The sequence below is a fragment of the Nipponia nippon genome, unplaced genomic scaffold, assembly GCF_047370975.1.
Source record: "Nipponia nippon isolate SJK-2023a ecotype South Korea unplaced genomic scaffold, ASM4737097v1 scaffold_1, whole genome shotgun sequence".
Taxonomy (NCBI): Eukaryota; Metazoa; Chordata; class Aves; order Pelecaniformes; family Threskiornithidae; genus Nipponia; species Nipponia nippon.
The window spans coordinates 9185818-9204000 of NW_028262290.1; the positions used below are offsets into that span (position 1 = coordinate 9185818).

Here is an 18183-nt window from a genome sequence, read left to right on the forward strand (position 1 = left end):
TCCTTTCAACATTTAAGGTCAAAACGCATTCTTTGAAATTTCTAAAATTTGACATTTGTATTGTTTAGAAACAAGTTTTAAATCTAATGACAGAAATACACTGAGTGGTTTTGCTTACGTAAAAAAACGTAAATTGAACTTACCATGCTGTTTAGATTTCTTCTTTTTTTTCTTCTTCTTTTTTTGTTTTGATTTATGATCTTTCTCCTTTTTCTCTTTTTTCTCCTTTTCCTTTTCTTTCTTTTTACCTGAAATAAAAATTAAACATTCTAAAACAGCAGTACCATTCCAAATTACCTGCTTCATTCGGCTTGATTTTTGAACGTGATGTTTACATTAAGTATTCAGTTGCCTAGTCAGATCAAAATGATTCAGCTAATTTACTTGGTATCTTGGGCATGTCTCCCATTAATTGCTGGTAGAACGGTACAAAGGAACCTCTCTCAACAAATAACATTTTACCATTTTAAGTATTTCTAAACAAGGTATAATAGCAGAAGAAGATAGAGCAAAGCACACAAAATAAGTGGCATTATTTAAATAGCTTGTAACACCTAATTTAATTATGGCTTATAACAGAAAGGTTTGGGCAAGAGAAAAAGCTTTCATAAGTGCAAAATTCCAAACTAAAAAGATAGCATCATCATAAAAACACATATTAGGCCTACAGAAAGTCATCTGAAGGAAATTTCAGTATCCCAAAACTGCTGGTGCTGTTTCAGCACTTTCTACTGTGTAGCAACATCCTCACAGAAAACTCATTCTGACTAAAATTTATGATACATTTTTTACACTGCGGTTCACTTCTAAGCACTGTTGGTATACGCCCGAGGACAAGTACTTTGCCTCAGAAAAACTCTATTTGTCTTGTTAAATCTCCCCAGACAAAATATATCCCACAATATTGTCACTCCATAATCACTTTCTAAGCAATCAGCAGTGAGATAAATAACGAGGAAATTGACTTGTTACAGAAAATAAATTATTAAAGTCAGTATTTAAGGATTGTTTCCTGCACACAAATGGGAGTCTTATTATCTTCTTGGGGAATACAGCAACAGAACTTTTACCTCCTGGAAAAACAACACAGAATCACTTATGAATTCTCATCCATCTCTAATATTTTTTTCTTTAAACACAGGATAAAACCAAATCCCTCTTAGTTTATATTTTCTTTCAAGAATTGCCAAATGTTTTGCTAGTAACACTTAAGCGTTTTCTTCTCCCCCACCAAATTGGTCAGTACAAGGAAATAAAGGCAGTATCACTAATTCAACTAAAAAAAAAACCCAACTTTTTTTTTTTTCAGGCCTCTCATAAGTACTTTCAGATCCTTCCAAATCCTTGCTGTGGGCACTTCCATTTTCTCTTATAAAATTATTCTTCTACTATAAACTTGTCATATCTATAAAAAATGCTTTTAAGACCTAAACAAACAAAAGTGCAGCTGGGCCCAGGAAATGTTTTACATTTTTACATTGGCTCTTCAGAGACATCAAGTGTTACGGAATTTTTCCTTTGTTCCTAAAAATATTATTGCTCTGTACATACCATATGTTGAAGAACTTTTCTCTTCCAGTTTTCCTTTTCTTTCCATTCTCACTGCACCTGCAAATTGAAGAATATATGACATAAGCGCAATGTCTGGCTGATGATCCACTTTCTTGTAAAATTCATTAGACTGTAAAAAGTCCTAATGGTACATAATAAGAAGAAACATACAAACATTACAATTATTTTTAATGTCACTTTACGATTATTTTTATTGTCTAAAGCACTGGAAACAAAAAGTATTGTAGTTTACCAACTTCTGAATGCTTGTCCTTCTCAATCACGTTCTTTAATATTTTCTCCTTCAGACTCTCAAAACATTTCTCCTTTATGGGCACAGAGCACTGTATCTCTGTCCCTTCAGAGCTCACTGATGTGGAAGACCTCTTTTTTTTACTATTCCCTTTGGGTAACTTTAGACTATTGGTTAAAGGCATTTCCAGATGCAAGGCATGTACATGGGACGAGGGTGCTGAAAACAAGAAGACAGATTTACTAGGCATTCCGTAAGGATTGCAGCCAGATCACTGGCTGGGTCAGATCACTGAAATGTCAAGTATTGGTAATAATGTCATCACACTTAACATATCATTACTGCATATGGATGCCTAGGTCTTAGTCTTACATACAGGACAATACATGCCACAAAAAGTTTCTTTGTTTTGGAATTTGCACTCACTTTTAAACTACTGGTACTGTTTGAAGTGTACTTTTGCTGCTACTTTTAAGCCTTTTTGTTTCCTTTTTACTTCACCATAATAGAAACCCCCGTCAACAGTAAGGGTTAAAGGTACTGACATTGTCAATATCATTTAAGGTAACATTCCATTATGTGAACAGAGAAATTAAGCTCTGGTACAACATTTTTAGTGCTACGTATAAAATTTACATTTCTTCTTATTGCATTTTTCATTGATTTTAATAATATTTAAATCACTCACTGTCTTTCATGCCTATATTTAATCCACATTTGAATGACATGCAAAATACTGCGATAATTTGTCAGAATTCAGCATCATATACTGACAATTCTTATCTTGCACTATTCAGAGAAGTTTATTCAGTGAAACACTTAGTTGGTTTTTAATCTTTACCTGATTAACTGCAAATTAGGAAATAACATGGCAAAACAAAACTCAAATTATAATTTTCATTGCTAATATTTATAATCAAATAGGACAATGGAATTTTCAAATAATAAAACTAGAACATAAGTTATTTATAAAGAACATTATTGAGGTCATTTAAAACTCTATTACTGTGTTCATCAATATTGTGAGAGCTTTAAGCTTCACTTAAATGTAATTAGGAAAGTCTAATCTTCATCAGACCATCGAGGACATGTCAGGACCATGCCAAGGACACACTGTACAAAAATACAGCTCTACAAAGTCATAAGGGGTTCAGGTTTTTCGATGCCAGCTGTAAACACTTGGAGGCACCAGTCGCCTTTAGTGTCTCTCAGCATATGAGCCTAACAAAAGTATCAGCTGTAAAAAACACTTGTGGGTTAAAGTGCTGAACCAAAAAAAAAAAAAAAAAAATCCTGAAAAATATCTGCTAGTGGTCAAGATATTAAACAAGACCAAATACGAAGCAGATCTGGAATGGGTTCTTTGACCTGCCCCCCCCCCTTTTTTTTTTTTTTTAAATTATTCAGTAATAAAACAACAAAAAGCATTTAAATAAGCAGTGTTAAGATATTTTAGTAAATTCATCAGGCATAAAAGGATTCTGGAGAAGAGGCAAGGTCAGGGTTGAGGCCGTAAAGCAGCCTTCCAGGCTGGGACAGACCAACTCAATTCTACTACAATATAACACACACGTTACATGGAACTTACTCCAGCTCCTAGGCAGCCTTCTCAGGAAAACAGTCAAAATGCCAGAGTGAGAAAGCCGCAGGTGCAGAAAGAGCAATAGCAAGTAGCGTACCACCTACCACACCACACAGCACTTCTAAATGCCAGATGTCCCCAGCTGCAAGATGCAAGACATCACCATACCACGCAACCTAGCCAGGAGCCAGAACCAACTGTTCAGTTCTGCGTGCTGGCTTCTAACACAAGCTGCATGACCACGGCAGAGGCTACCTGAGCCTTTCCACTACGTCAAATCAACCGTCTCACGTAAGACCAGAATCCCTTCATGACTGGTCTACTATTCAGGCTCTTGCCTTTGTCTGTATTTCAAGTGGACTTAGCTCGCTGGGATACTTATCATCGACACAAAACGCAATCCAAATTATTCCTTTCTTGGGTTTCCTAATTAATGTTTGTCTCTGTTACAGGACTGAACTGCTTTGCCATCTGTGGAGCAATGAGTATATTTTAGCACCTCAGTAAAAGAAAAAAGTGACACTTCTCCACATCATCATGCTATCAACATCTTGTCTTGTTTCTAAAAAGAGCACAAAAGGATCACCCAAATGCACATAATTTGGCTAGGTCACTGCCATTTTGATGAAAAGATGTGAGAATACTCCATCCAAATAAGCTCAAGAGAAATTTAGTCTCAATATTAGATGAATTAATATTTAAACTTCATTATTCAGACGAAATCCTGACCTCAGACATTCAAACGTGCTCTGCTATTGATAGCCACAACACAAGAAACTTCAGTGTCTCAATAATTTTCAACACAAGCGTATCTGACAAAGTAATCAGCTAGTAACTAAATAACTGTTTGAGGGAACATTTATCACAGGCAGAAACCTGCTACAGTTGCACAAATATCCATCTCAATGACAGAGCTCTCCAAACTGCCTTTCTATAGTAACCTGAAGAGAGAAATTACTATTATGCTTGCATACACTGCAATGTTATTCTTGGCTTTTACTTTTGTTAATCAGAAAATATTCCAGATTGAGAATCCCAAATTCTTAAATCCTAAATAAAGTGTTAAGGTTTGCAAAGCCTAATTTTCAACTGTGCAATCATTATGCCTTACAAGTAACCACAAAATTAGACAAAGCATACAACCACAATCTGAAGGGCAAGGAACAAATACAGCAAGGAAAATATTAGTTTATAGAACATTTCCTTTATGGCAATATTACCGTATATTTTTTAACTTACTTTTAATTGCAATTTTATTCCTGTTGAGGAGTCTAGTCAGCCACCTCCCACACAGCAAAGCGTGGGAGGTCTGCAATTAACACTCAGCAGAGAGAAAGATGCTTAGAAATTAGACTTGATAAACTACTGATTATGTCATTGTTCTAAGATAAATTTTATCACCAGAAGACTGATGTCAGATCAAAAACAAATGCAAACCACAGCAATCTTCAGTCTGCTTTACGACACATTTCCAATGCTACCTCTCCTGGTCTGGCACGGTGACGTGGCACAAGCCCCTGCGTGCGAGCACAGGCGCAGAACACGATGCACAAGCGCAGCAGCACAGACGGGCTTTTAGTGGTACTGCTTATTTCAGTTCACCAAATTAAAATAAATTGTACCAATGTGAAGCGACTTATTTTGTTGCATGATATTCTATTCCATGGCTTTTGATGTTTCACATTTCCTAATAACAGAAATATCATCATCTGCATTAATATACAACTTAAATCATAACATGACCAGCATAATTCATGGTTCTATCATAATTAATATTGTGGTTTGAATTCCCTGTGCATAGGATGAATTTTATATCTAAATGCACTTTAAATACATATTGCAGATTAATACCAGATCCTGCACAAAATGGTCTTTTTAGGAAGAAGGACATGAAAGGTTCTTGCCTGCCTTCAGCTAACTACCCCAAGAATCAGCTGGGAAATCTAGGACAGAGATTAGAAGGGCAGACATTCAAATTAGGGAGTAAACCTGACTGTCAGTAGATGTTCGGAGTAAAACAAACAGCTGCAAAGTAACAAGAGCTTTAGGTCACTGGAGTCTAGATACCCCTTAAAAACAGGGTAACCAGTAACACTGGCAAGTGTTTATTAAAAAGCAACTGATCTCGTTTTCTGAAAATTTTGTACATCAGCCTTTTCTTGTTCCTGCTGCAGTAAATTGTTATCAATAAAATTATGTAAAAGCATACAATATTTTTTCTTTTAGCATAAGTGCAAATTTCTCCCATACAGTTAATCTAATGTTACCCTGCCTAGCAAAGTCATCTAGACTGAGCTAGAACAGGAAATAACAGCTAATGATAATATTGTTATATTACTATTATAAATATTACATTGTTATATTAGTAAATGTAACAATATTTTCCTTTTACTTAAATTTTAAAACCCAGATTGCTTTCTGAAATTATGTTTGCTCAATACATAACAGTTAAACTAACACAAATGGTGTAGAGTTACAGAAAGCAAGAAAAATGATGACGGATTTGAAGAAAATTACAACTACAGAAAGATCTGAACTTCATGTAGTCAGAACTGGAAAACTACAGTGCTTTGCCTGTATTCAGACTGACTGTGAATTTAAAGTCTATGAAAGGCTCAGTGACAAAAAGGCCAGTTATCTACATTTTAAGCAGTTTGACAAATGAAAGCAAGGATTCTTAGTTATGTGTGTACGCTATCAGGTGATCACAAGTAGGTCCATACACCAGTTTAGGCAAAGCAGTACCTCTGTTCAATAATTAACTGGTAGTGTACCAGTGTCTACCAAAGCGCACAGTGCTTCCATGTAGCCTGTGACTGACCACAGTGCCTTTGTGTCGCCTTTACGAAATTGCAAGTTGCTCGTTTTGAGCAATGGCTTTGAGAAGGACGTGTTAATACTATGAGTTGCCATTTATGCTTCTGCACTTCAGCGCACCTCATCCCTCCCCTCTGAAAAACACCAAGTTAGTATCTTTTGAATAAAGAAGTCATTAAAATGCATAATTTTCAAAAATGTATAATTATGTCTTCAATTGGAGCAACTGATAGCCCCCATCAGAAGTCTAAATTTCCAAAGCCAAAAATTGCATCTCTGGATCTAAAACAGTACAGCTCTTTTACAGAAGAATCGGTGACCATAATAGGCTGTTTTAGGCTAATTACCTCCGTAATTTCTGAAGCTATCTACAGTTATCTGCTTCAATGATTATGAAGAAAGCAGGTCCAACTTAACTGCACTTAGCAAATTCCATAGTATTGTCAATATCTAGAACACCAGATCTCTCCAGGCTGTGTCAATAAAATCTAAACAGCAGAAATATCATAAAAGGACATAGATTTAAAATAGGTCTTTCAGATTAAATAAAGCAGAAAATTACAGAATATCTGGATTTTACACCAGAGTTCTTAAATTGTAATGTACAGAGTCACAATGCATATGCTAAACAATGCAATATATTAAATTACGCTGAGGCAGACAGATATTCCTGTATAATGCAAATTAACTTCTCAATAATTTCAAGCATCGACAGGAATGAGAAAGGAAAGCTCTGGGCACCTCTCCTTTATATATTAGCTTGCCATTGTTTAAACAGGTTCATCAGAAAAAGAAAAGTAGTGATAAACAGAGTGGGTTCTATTCATTCTCCTGAAGCATGCAAGAATTTGGTGCAATTATGTGTGCTTAAGTAACATGACTTGAGAGTCTATGCTATTTCAAAAGCAAAAAGACGCCTTCTAAAGCAGAGAACACAACAAAAACTATTTAACAATGTAAAGTAACTCCAAAAGTTTCAAACTTGAACTTAAAAGCTACGTTTTTCTTTTTCTTCTATGAGAAGGATACAAGACAAACAAGTTTCACCAGAGTTAGAAGCCTGAGAAGAACTCAAAAGACATAAGAACTTCAGTTACAGAGTCCTAGAGATAGTACTGACAGAGGCAGCTAGCTCCAAAACTTTCTACGAAACCTCTGAATTAAAGATACCAAACATAGATTAGTCTTGCAGCCCACGAAGCTTATACTGCTCAAGTGGATGCTGGGCTGCATACGTCTGAAAACTTCTAACATTTGGACAAAAAGTCAGTATGAAAGCTCAAGACAGAGCTCTACTGCATGGAGGAAAACTGTAATACATGAAAATTAGGAGTAAAACCCAGGTCTGTACGGAAGGCAAAAAACCCAGAAGGTAGCTGGCAAATCAGTTCCTTGAGAGCTTTATAACTCTTAAAATTATGTAGGTTCAAAAAAGCTCCACTAAGCTTTAAATATAGTATAAACTGTATCCTGTAGCATAGGTTGCAAGTGCTTCCATCTTCCCACTCTGGAGCCACATAGTAATACCAGATAATTTTGTCAGGGAATGGTTTTCCCCGACACAACGTGTGTGGACATATTTTTGAGTCATAAAGGTGGCTATAAATGAAACACATTATTGCTGTAATTAGATTCAGCTGTGGCCAAGACCAAGCTCAACAAATACACAGGTACAAGTGTACCCGGGGATGCTGGGTTTAGAACCAGCTCACTCGGAGTCCCAGCCAGTCCCCTGACGGAAGCGGGCAACAAAACAAACACCCGTCAGCATTACCAGCTACACAGTAAGTGATCCAGAAAACAGATCAGAAAAGTCAGAAGTTAAATTCGGGTTTTAATAAACAAGAAACAGATGGTAATTGGAAGCTGTTTGTTTCTTTTACGATCTTATTCTATGAGTGGGCAAATACACATCTCCCAAAAACACTTCTTAGTGGCAGAAGTAATTTTCCCAGGAATCTGCTACTCGACTGTGCTGCAATGTATCAAAGGCAAACGAAGACTGCCACATGGTTTCACTCCAGAAATTAAGTAGTATTTTTAAAAGCCTAAGTGACAGCTCATTAGAAATTCTCATAGCCCTTATTTTGACAAATTAGTTTAAGAGAGTAATAGTTGGTTTTTTTTTTTTTGAGAAAGGATAATTACAATCATCTATTTTAATCTACGCAATATTGATCCAAGAATCCTACCCAGCCTTTGCTACATCAGGTTAAATAGCTATGCTACAACTTGATGAAGCGATCACCTTACACTTTCAGCGGGAGCATGTGTGGGCAGACATACAAAAAGGGGCCATACATACTAAACAAAATGCTTCACTAACCTATTGAATACTGCAGCTATACTATTAGCTTAATGCAAAGTTGTTTGGGTTTTTTTTTCCCCTCCCCCTAAACACAACTAAGTTACAGTTTGAGTGCCATAATTATATATTTTAAGGTCCTCCCTTACTATCAATCACATTTACCAAAAACTTCCTCGGCAGAGTATAATAATTTGGTTTTTTCCTCCTCTTACTTTATTGAACAATTTTCTCATTTAAAAAAAAAAAGAAAAAAAAAAAAGGCTTGTGAGAGAATTCCTTCTTGGAAGCCAATTAAAAATGGTATGATACTCACCCACATAAAAGACTTATTTATGAAAGAAGCATATGGACACCTAACATACACTGGATGAAAACAACCCACTTTTTAAGGTCTGCAAACCACTATGCAAACCCTTCCCCAGATCTCTTAATTGCCTCTATCCAAGTGATTCACTTCAACCATGTTAGGCAGTAAACTGTTACAAAGTGAGAGGCAGCACAGAGCTCCGCTCTTGGGCTCTGTGCTAACTCTGCGAGGGTGAACCAAGTCTATGTAAGTTTCAGAGGATTTTTCAGAAATATTTTCAAGTAACATTTTGTAGCAAGCAAAGGACAAAATTTCCACTGCAAACAGAAGCAAAGGTAGAGGAATGCTGACTGCCTCGCAAAATGCTGTTAAGTTTTAAAGCTGAAGCCACAAGATCAAAGAGTACATCTAGATTTAGTATATATTAGTATGTTAGCAAACAGCTTCATAAATTACTTTTACAACTTTGAACAATATAAAATATTTTTGAAAGAAATACTGCTTTTTATATTCCACGCTCTCAGATCCTCCTTAAAGTGTGTTAGAAAAAGTGCTAACGCAGCTCAAAGCCAGTGGAAGATGAAGAATATGCAGATGGACGGACCCCAGGAAGAGCGGCAGGTTTGCAAGGGCGCAGGAAATAAAAAGTATCCCTTCTTTCTGTGTGACAGAATACATACGCGTTTATAACCCTACAACTATAAACCTAACTGGTTGTATACTGAATCTCTTTACCTGACGCTGTTGTAGCTACTCTTCCATCAGTTACTGCTTTGGAAGAAAGATATGTAATCATCTGAATATCTTCCTTGTCTTTACTGGGATATTCATTACGGAAAGTGGATTCTGTGGATAATGGTGCTGTAACTTCCGAACTACGGCTTAAATCAAGGGGGAGACATGGTCCACGCTTCTCAAGTGACATATGAGCAACGTCAGGTACTACATAAAAGAAAAAATGTAATGTTAAAAAAGATACATAGGTCCAACAAACAACAGTTTGGATTGCTGCGTTACATAACATAGGAAGAGCATACAGCTTTAGCTACGATAAGTCAAAACATCCCATTAGATGAAAACCGTGAAAGGTCTAATTTTTATGATTCAATTTCTCTTGGGCAGTTCTTTATTAGATTAAGATACATTACCCTCCAATTTTGATGACTGTTGGTTTTGACCACTGATGGAGAACACTTTTCCATCAGTAACTGAAGAGGGAGAAGAAACTTTTTCTACAGAATCATCAGGCAAGGAGCAAGTGGCTAAACGCTGTGATCTTCTTCTCCGTTGGCTATGTTTGTAGGATCTAGGGGAATTCACTGGCTGTGATGGACCTAAAAAGAGATCTTTCAATGTTCATGAAGCAGAGAGATATACCATAATCTTACCGCAGTATTTGAGATCTAAAGATGGGGAGTGCTTTAAATAGCTCTTATTTGCAAAGCTGGTAATCACAGCAGAACTGGTGAAAGTAATTAAAAACTATGACTACCAGGAGCAAAAAAAGTTATGCTCAAGATATGATTCTGCTTTTTGCTTAGTATACATTATTAGGGCATGTACTTCCCCACTGATAAAGGCTGTTGTTTTAGGCAAACAGTGTATTTACAATAAGCAACCCCCCCCGTATAACCCATGAGAGTAGGCTACTTATAATGGAAGGGGGCAGGAGGATTTAACAGTAAACAGAACAAATGATCACAGTTAAAGATCTGAAAAGTCATGGACAGTGGTAACATACAACTTAAAAAAAAATAATCAAAACCAGTGGTTAATTTTATATCCCACCTCCCATCCTCTGCTAACCTGATATCAATACCCCAACTATATTTCAAATGCACACTGCCAATGCATGGCACAGTAATGAGGCTCAAGAACATCACAGTTAAAAAAAAAAGGGGGGGGAATTGATATAGGTTAATATAGGCCTGATTCATTAAAAACAAAAAACCCACACTCCCTTACACCTCTCCAATTTTACCCAGTTTCACAAACTTTTGCCTTAGAAAAACATTTAAGTCATTATTACACTGTAAATCACTGTTCTCTCCTTTTCTTAAGCGGTTTTTAGAGTCAAAGATGTACAGATTTAAAAATAAAGACACAGCAAAATTAAATTTCCATTAGAGGGGGTAAAGACTCAGAAGCCAAAGATTAAAAGAGAGCACTAACAAGATCTAAGCTATTAAGTAACCTATTCTTAAATTAGCTAATTTTTAAAATACTGCTACAAAGAAGTCTAACTTAATCCAAAATACAAACATGCTCAAGGAAAACTACTTACCATTACTTTAGGGGTGGGGAGGGAAGGCATATTACAATATAAATGACCGTTAATATTTTGTGGGGACAAAATACAATTTCTACCAATGTGTCCTGAATAAATAAACATAGCTGAATTTGAACCCCTCCCTCTCCCATTCATTTAAAGTTATCTGTGTGACAAGATTAAAAGAAACTTATCTCCTGAGGGAAAATATCAAATCAAAGTTAAGGGGAACTCACGATGCAGGTAGCCTTCCATCCTCAATCACTATTCTAAAAGTGAAACAAAAAAATTTAGCTTTTGACTTACTGGAACCCACATTTATTTTAACTGTTGGCCTCATCATTTAATGTTCTTCAGGCAACAAAGAGCCTGATCCTAAGCAACACTAAAAACCTAATGTAATCTCAAAAATTATAGAAATATTTTCATATTCACAAAAAATAGCATATTCAAGGATGCAGCATAAACCTTTCCCTGTTCTTCTGATAACCAATATTTTTGGTACTTTCCAAATCAGTTACACATGTTAAGCAGCTGAACACCTACAGTATTATTCTGAGACAAAGAAACCCGGTTTTTTATTTTTCCCCACCACAGATCTTGAACCCATCTTCTCTTTCACATCATATTTGGAGGAAATATCACATAAGGTGAAGAATGCCACAGCCAACAGGTACAGCACATCAGCCTGCTGAAGGCGGAATTTCTCAGAGAAAGAAAGGTCCACAACCAAGGTGTACGTCTTTTCTTTTTAATGAATCAGGCCCCTTCGGAAGAGAGGTTTGATTTTTCCTGTATCACTGTTAACACTAACGTGGAGATTTAAGCTGGAGGGAAAGTCACCCATTAAAAGCCACGACTCTATAAATATAAATGTATTATTTAAATGTATTATTTCCGGTAGAGTAGTTCATAGGCCTTATTATGTGACTTGACTTTTAAAATACTGAGCTACCCCTAATTCTCCCGCTTGGACCTTTTTTTTAAAGCAGATTCATTTTTAAAAGCAATAGCCATTTACAACCAAAAAAAATTTCTGTATATCTCTTATAAGTAATTACGGTATTTTTTTTAAAATGTCTGTGCTCACTAGTTTTATTTATCACAGAAGAAGGAAGCTGAGAGACCAGCGTCAAATCCTCGACTTGTATTAATTCTGGGGAAAGTGGTGATTTAGGGGGCTTTATACACCCAGAAGAATCTCCAGATTCTTGTTTGCATTTCTTGCTGCGAGCCTTTCCTGAAGACAAAGTTGAGGATAACAGTGCAGGTTTCTGAATGTTGGCAGAACTGCTAATATCAGCTTCATTTTTTTTCTGACTTTGTGGTTTAGGTGAAATCTCCTGAATAAATAATAAAAAATTGATACTTTTATTTCAGTTTCTTCGCTGTAGTTCTTGTATTCTATTTTGATCTTTTTAAAAGCAACTTTAGAATTCAAAACACATTTTAAAGCAACATTATTTTCAGTACAAATGACGACTACTTAAAAAGCATCACATTAAACTTTTTTTTTAAAGGAGCACTATCAATTATTTTCAGTATTCAGAACACCCTCATTTCTTACTATTTGAAACACCTGCAAAAAGCCCGAAAACAAAACATTTTGCTCTATTCCCATTTTAAAAATTCCCAAAAGTCTTTTTAGTTTCTGTCTCTTTTCACCTTCAGTAGACCAGGACTATCAGTGTTGTCTCAAAGTACAACTCAGAGAACACTTTTTACAAGCTAGAATACACACACTGATCTACAATCATAGAACCATAGAACATCTCAAGTTGGAAGGGACCCACCATAAGGATCATCGAGTCCAACTCCCTGCTCCTCGCAGGACTACCTAAAACTAAACCATAAGACTCAGAGCATTGTCCAGATCCTCCTTGAACTCTGACAGGCTTTTGCACTGCTAGGAGCAAGCAATGCTTGTTCAGAGGGCTGCAGTTCAAAAAAAAAAGTTACCAAGATTTTCCCTTCACGTCATTTCCCTGACCATAGCAAAAAAAAAAAAAAAAAAAAAAAAGGTCTTCAGGAAAACTTTGTTTAGCATTAATTTCATTTTTAGAGAAGAACCTGAAAAAGCTGATAATGCTCCTTTAAGGAATGTCTGAAAACAATAAAAAGTTTCCAAATACTGAACACACTCTCACACAACCCCTTTCAGTGCTGGGAGTCTGGATTTCACCACATTATATGTTTGTGCAAACACATGAAGAAATCACAACTTCTAGCACCACAGGGTTAAATAGATTGCTAACTGTTGGGGAAAAATGAGCAGATAAGAGTTAAAACAGTTTTTGAAGGAAAAAAAAGAAAAAATCAACATATAATTCAGCTTTCCAATTTCATCAATTTTCATCCTTCTTAACACACATACTGAAGTACTCTTTTTAGACAATTAGCATGCATTGACAGACATTAGCATTTTAGATTTTTAACTGGAAGGAAGTTCTTCCTACTTTACTGAATAAACTGTGCATGTGTTACAACTTGCCCAGTAATGGCAAACTACAATATCTGAACATAATTTCTTAAACCTGTCCCCTTTCTTGTCCCAGTTACATCACACAGCATAGTACCATCTAATAAAACCGTAACTAACAAAGTAGAAAGATATTTCTAGAATGTGTGCACCGCTTTATCCAAACTAAAAACGTCACATCTCTGATGATTTGAGGGTATTATTGGGTTTTGTTATAAATTGCAATTTTATTTTCCACTGGAACTTTCCATGTTCCAATGGAAAAAAAAAAAAACAACCCAAAAGTGGCAAACCAAAAAACCACAAGTGCACATTCTATGTTTGTAAAAGGGCACCCCTGAATGCTACATGAATAGCTTGCTGGAAGTATCGTGTAAAGATCCGGTACAAAACATCCCATTCAGCAGACATCAGTTCTACCTTGAATAACTCAGTTACACATGTACTAAGTGCAGTTTATTCATTTAAATAAAATATTCCATGAACTGTAAGTATACCTATGCTGGTTATGAGAGGTATTACCAGAAATTAATTAGAGTCGTAACTTGTAAATAAACAATTTTATTGTTCATCTTCACAGATGTGAAAGACATTACTACAGCATCCATTACTTTCAAATTACAAAGTTGTTTAAACAAGATTAAAAAAATTAAATTAATATTTTGATAAGGTGCTTAACCTCTTAACAGGACAAATTAACATTAAAAACCTTAATGAATTAATGTTATTCATCTAATCAGGTCTCGGTCAAAAGGAAATATAACATGACATACCCTAATACAGTTAAATAAACTACTGTATCTGCAACTAATCATCTGAGGTTTTTGGGTTTAAGACAACTGTAAACTAAAAATATATAAATATAAATAAAATAAACTTCCATCAACAAAGTCAGTTTTCGGCTATTGGCCTGAATACTTCTACCATGTTCTGTATTACATTATTAAAAAAACCTACAAGATATTTTATCCATTCAATTTTATAGCAGTAGCAGACAAAACCTCTAAGGAATGTCAGCTTTGCTATTGGAAAACCTTTTGGGGAGGTTTATAACTCGGCCATTTTAATGTGAATTTGGGCAGGAACTTAGTGAAAAAAGCTTTAAGCTCAAAAAATTTTCCTCCCCACAGTTAATCATTTAAACGTTTGTGAGGTTTCTGCTTTTAGTTAGAAGCGAAGGAATAGGACAATTTGGGATTTTAGATGCCTCTTTAAAGGAGCTTAACTAGTATTTCCAAAAATGAGGTTTTTCAGACCATTAGCATGTAAACAATGACAGAGACATCTTTTTTTTTTATCTAATCAATAAAACAGAAACAGCCGAGTTACTAAGTCTAAGAAGTAACAAAAAGTTGTTAGTAAATATGCACTGTAGTTTATACTGTTGCATACACAGTCTATGTAAACCACAAAGTCCCATTCACCGCAATGGGATTCTGCATGAGAAGATTTACATTGTAATGATTCTTCCAAAAACAACATGCTGTAAGCCATTTCACAGTTTTTTGCACATTGAAAATATCACACACAGTAGCAATAAAATCATAGCATCTTTAATATGCAAAAATTTGAGAAATGGAATGTCATGTCAATACATTGTAAACCTTTATGCAAAATATCGGTCAATGCATTGACACCGTAGTGGCTCAGTTAGCCGTTACAGTGACAGCATTAAAAACAGAAAATCATGTTCCATTGACAAGACTCGCATCCAACGCGGTGTCAATGGAAAAACCACAGCAACGCAATTATATGTCAGCTCTAAAGAACCAGTACAACCAAAATATCAAATAAAGTTTGGGGTAGGGACTGTTCATAGAGTGTGCCGGGGCTTAAGAACCGAAGTGCTCTTTTAAGAATTGCGGGCAGCAAGGCTATTTTATTCAAATGCTGCTGTTAAAGAAGAATGAAAATGAATACAAAAAAGCTGTATTAAAACTACATTAAGGCTCTGATTTAAATCATTGGAAAACAAAGATGTCCTGAATCAAGACTACTGCTCATCCTTAGCTTGCTTTACCATGCTTAGGCATTCAGCCCTTTTAATATGCAAGATAATGCACAACTCAGAGTCAAGCAATGCCTGAACACAATGGAATAAGCCAAAGATAAAATGGCAGCCTTCAGGTCCTGCAAATACGCAGGTTTAAAAATCAGACCCTTAACATTATTTAAAAGTTTCTTTTTTGTATTTATTAAAATACACACCCTTGCAAAACGTATGGCTCATTGAGCGGTTCATAAAACACATACAAGCCTACAACACCAAATTCTTACAATATAAAAGAAACTTCTTTTAAAAGAAGTTCTACTTGATGTCAAAAACCCTGTTTCAAACACAAATTAAATCTGTGTAAGGGCCTTTTCCTAAGCCGGTCATGGCTCCAGCTATAAAACTGGACCTTGGGACACCCATCTCCCCACATTTGTTGCATGGAGACTTCATTTTTCTTTGTTTTCTGTTACTTTTCTAACGCAAAACCTCATTACTGAAATTCAAGTCAACACTGTGTTTAAAGACAATTAAATTCCATACTTCTGGCTCTGCCAGAAATGTAAACATAAGATCAATTTTCAGTTCCCTATTATATCTGAAGGGGCAAATTTTAATGTTGTAGGTACTACATCTCCATGGCACACTCCAGTGGGAACCTTGCAAAAGAATCAAACTCTACCATTTCATACCTGCTCCAGGACTGGAGCTGTTTCTTTGTTGCCTTCCTTTTTTTCAGCACCATCCGCAACAACAGCTTTGGATGCCAATAAACCTTAGGAGAAAAATTGCAGAGATTTTTAGTTAGAAGCAGCTTGCAACAAGACTTTGGGGAAAACAAAGCAAAACAATGAGACAAGAAATATGAACTGCTTATATCTACAACATAATTCTCTCCAAAACAGCTCCACACAAAGCTGAACACATTAAAGCAGAAGAAACGAAAAGTTAAAGGACGTTCCCATGACGGTGCCCTTTCACAAGAGGTACTTCTCTGGCATTTCCACTAACAAGATAAAAATCAAATTATCAGTTGTAAAATAATGCCTCACCATCCTTTTAAAGCCCAAGCGCTTGGGCTTTAAAACCAAGCCTATGACACTTAAGTAAATTTTGAGAGATCAAAATTATTTACAAACCTTTTCTCCCTTTTCCAGTCTTTAAGAAATTCCCATCAGAACTTCTATTACTATTTCTTAACTCTAACACGTACAAACCTTTCTTACACAGAATAGAACAAGGGATTTAATTTCCAAATGAATATTCTCAGCAGTGGAGCTCCGAAATTAAAAGACAAGGCAACATAAACATGAGGGAGCTTTTTGTTGGCTAAGCATACAGCAATAGCTTCAGTTCTGCTTCACACAATAACCTCAATTACCTAGGTATGCACAGAAAGAAAAAAGTTCTATGCCATAAGACAAAGCAGAACTGATAAAACCTGAAAAACACAAATCTGAATAAAAGTTACTATTATAATGCCTGGGAATGTCAATATCAGGGGTGGAGAGTTTAAGTCCTCAAAAACAACTTGAGCTGACAGATCCACAGGAAATTCCTATTGCGTTCCATGAAAAATTAGGTATGCTCAAAATTAATTTACAGTGCACAATGCCAAAGGAATTAGAAATTAGAGAAGCCTAGGCTCTCAGGAAGCACTTAGGACATTAAGAAAAAACAAAAAAAAAACCACGCACACAAAAGTGTGGCATTTTGCTAGACAGCTAACACACTTCAGCATTCCACAATAAATACTACACGCTTTTTTGATTTACTCTTTATGTTAGATAAGTTATGCTTTAGTTTAATGGAAAGTAGTTATGTTTTAAACGAACTTCTTCAGAACACCACGTCCATAACAAGAGGTGCAAACTAATTGATTTTACACCTTAATAGGTTAACTGAAAAGCAGAAACTTACTTAGCCCTATTATATTAATACAAATAAAATTATCAGGTAAGATTTTAATTCTGCATTAGGCTTCATAAAAGATTTAGGTTTCATGGTCCTCAATAAACCTTTGTGACTCAAATTATCCTGTTTAAATCAAGTTGCAAAATTAGCAATGTTCATTATGTTGACAACCATGCATATATAATGAAAAGAATAAAAGAATTTTCACAATTAAGTGAAGTAGAGTTTTAAATACTAAACAACAAGCTACAGTCTATAAGGCAGCTTTTGTGGTTCTACAAACCACAGGTTGCCCAGAGAAGCTGTGGATGCCTCATCATGGGCAATGTTCAAGGTCAGGTTCAGCGGGGCTTTGAGCAACCTTATCTAGGGAGGTTGGACTAGATGATCTTTAAAGGTCCCTTCCAACCCAAACCATTCTATGATTTTTATTTCTAGCTAGATGCTCAGTGGTCAGAAAGTAAAGACATAAAACGAACCCAGACTCTGTCAGACCTGTGAATAACTCTTATTTCCTTCTTCTCTACTCCATTAAGTAGTTCTAACCAATTACCATGCCTGTAGAAAGGCAAAACAACTCCACAAGCTACAACAGCAGCAGGACTACAGGTTCACCATCCCCTCTCAGTAACAGCACGTAACAAATAAAAAGCATGGGGTGGCACAGTGAACCAGAAGTGTTTTGCTCTGTAAGCATGCTGCAGATCTTC

General features: G+C 35.8%; 1 protein-coding gene across 19 annotated transcripts in view; it reads right to left on the bottom strand.

Moving 5' to 3' along the window:
- Nucleotides 1-18183, bottom strand: part of PHF20L1 (PHD finger protein 20 like 1) — a 55929-nt gene that overhangs the window by 16940 nt on the left and 20806 nt on the right. For 11 of the 19 annotated variants that reach the window (XM_087745636.1, XM_087745647.1, XM_087745748.1 and 8 more), the window contains 7 exons: nucleotides 16252-16334; nucleotides 12178-12430; nucleotides 9967-10164; nucleotides 9554-9760; nucleotides 1805-2023; nucleotides 1552-1608; nucleotides 144-248 (listed from right to left, as the gene is read on the bottom strand). In XM_087745636.1, coding sequence (XP_087601762.1) covers nucleotides 144-248; nucleotides 1552-1608; nucleotides 1805-2023; nucleotides 9554-9760; nucleotides 9967-10164; nucleotides 12178-12430; nucleotides 16252-16334 — 1122 coding nt within the window. The remainder of the gene's footprint in view (nucleotides 1-143; nucleotides 249-1551; nucleotides 1609-1804; nucleotides 2024-9553; nucleotides 9761-9966; nucleotides 10165-12177; nucleotides 12431-16251; nucleotides 16335-18183) is intronic. The other 8 variants (XM_087745729.1, XM_087745701.1, XM_087745719.1 and 5 more) reach the window with 3 other exon arrangements.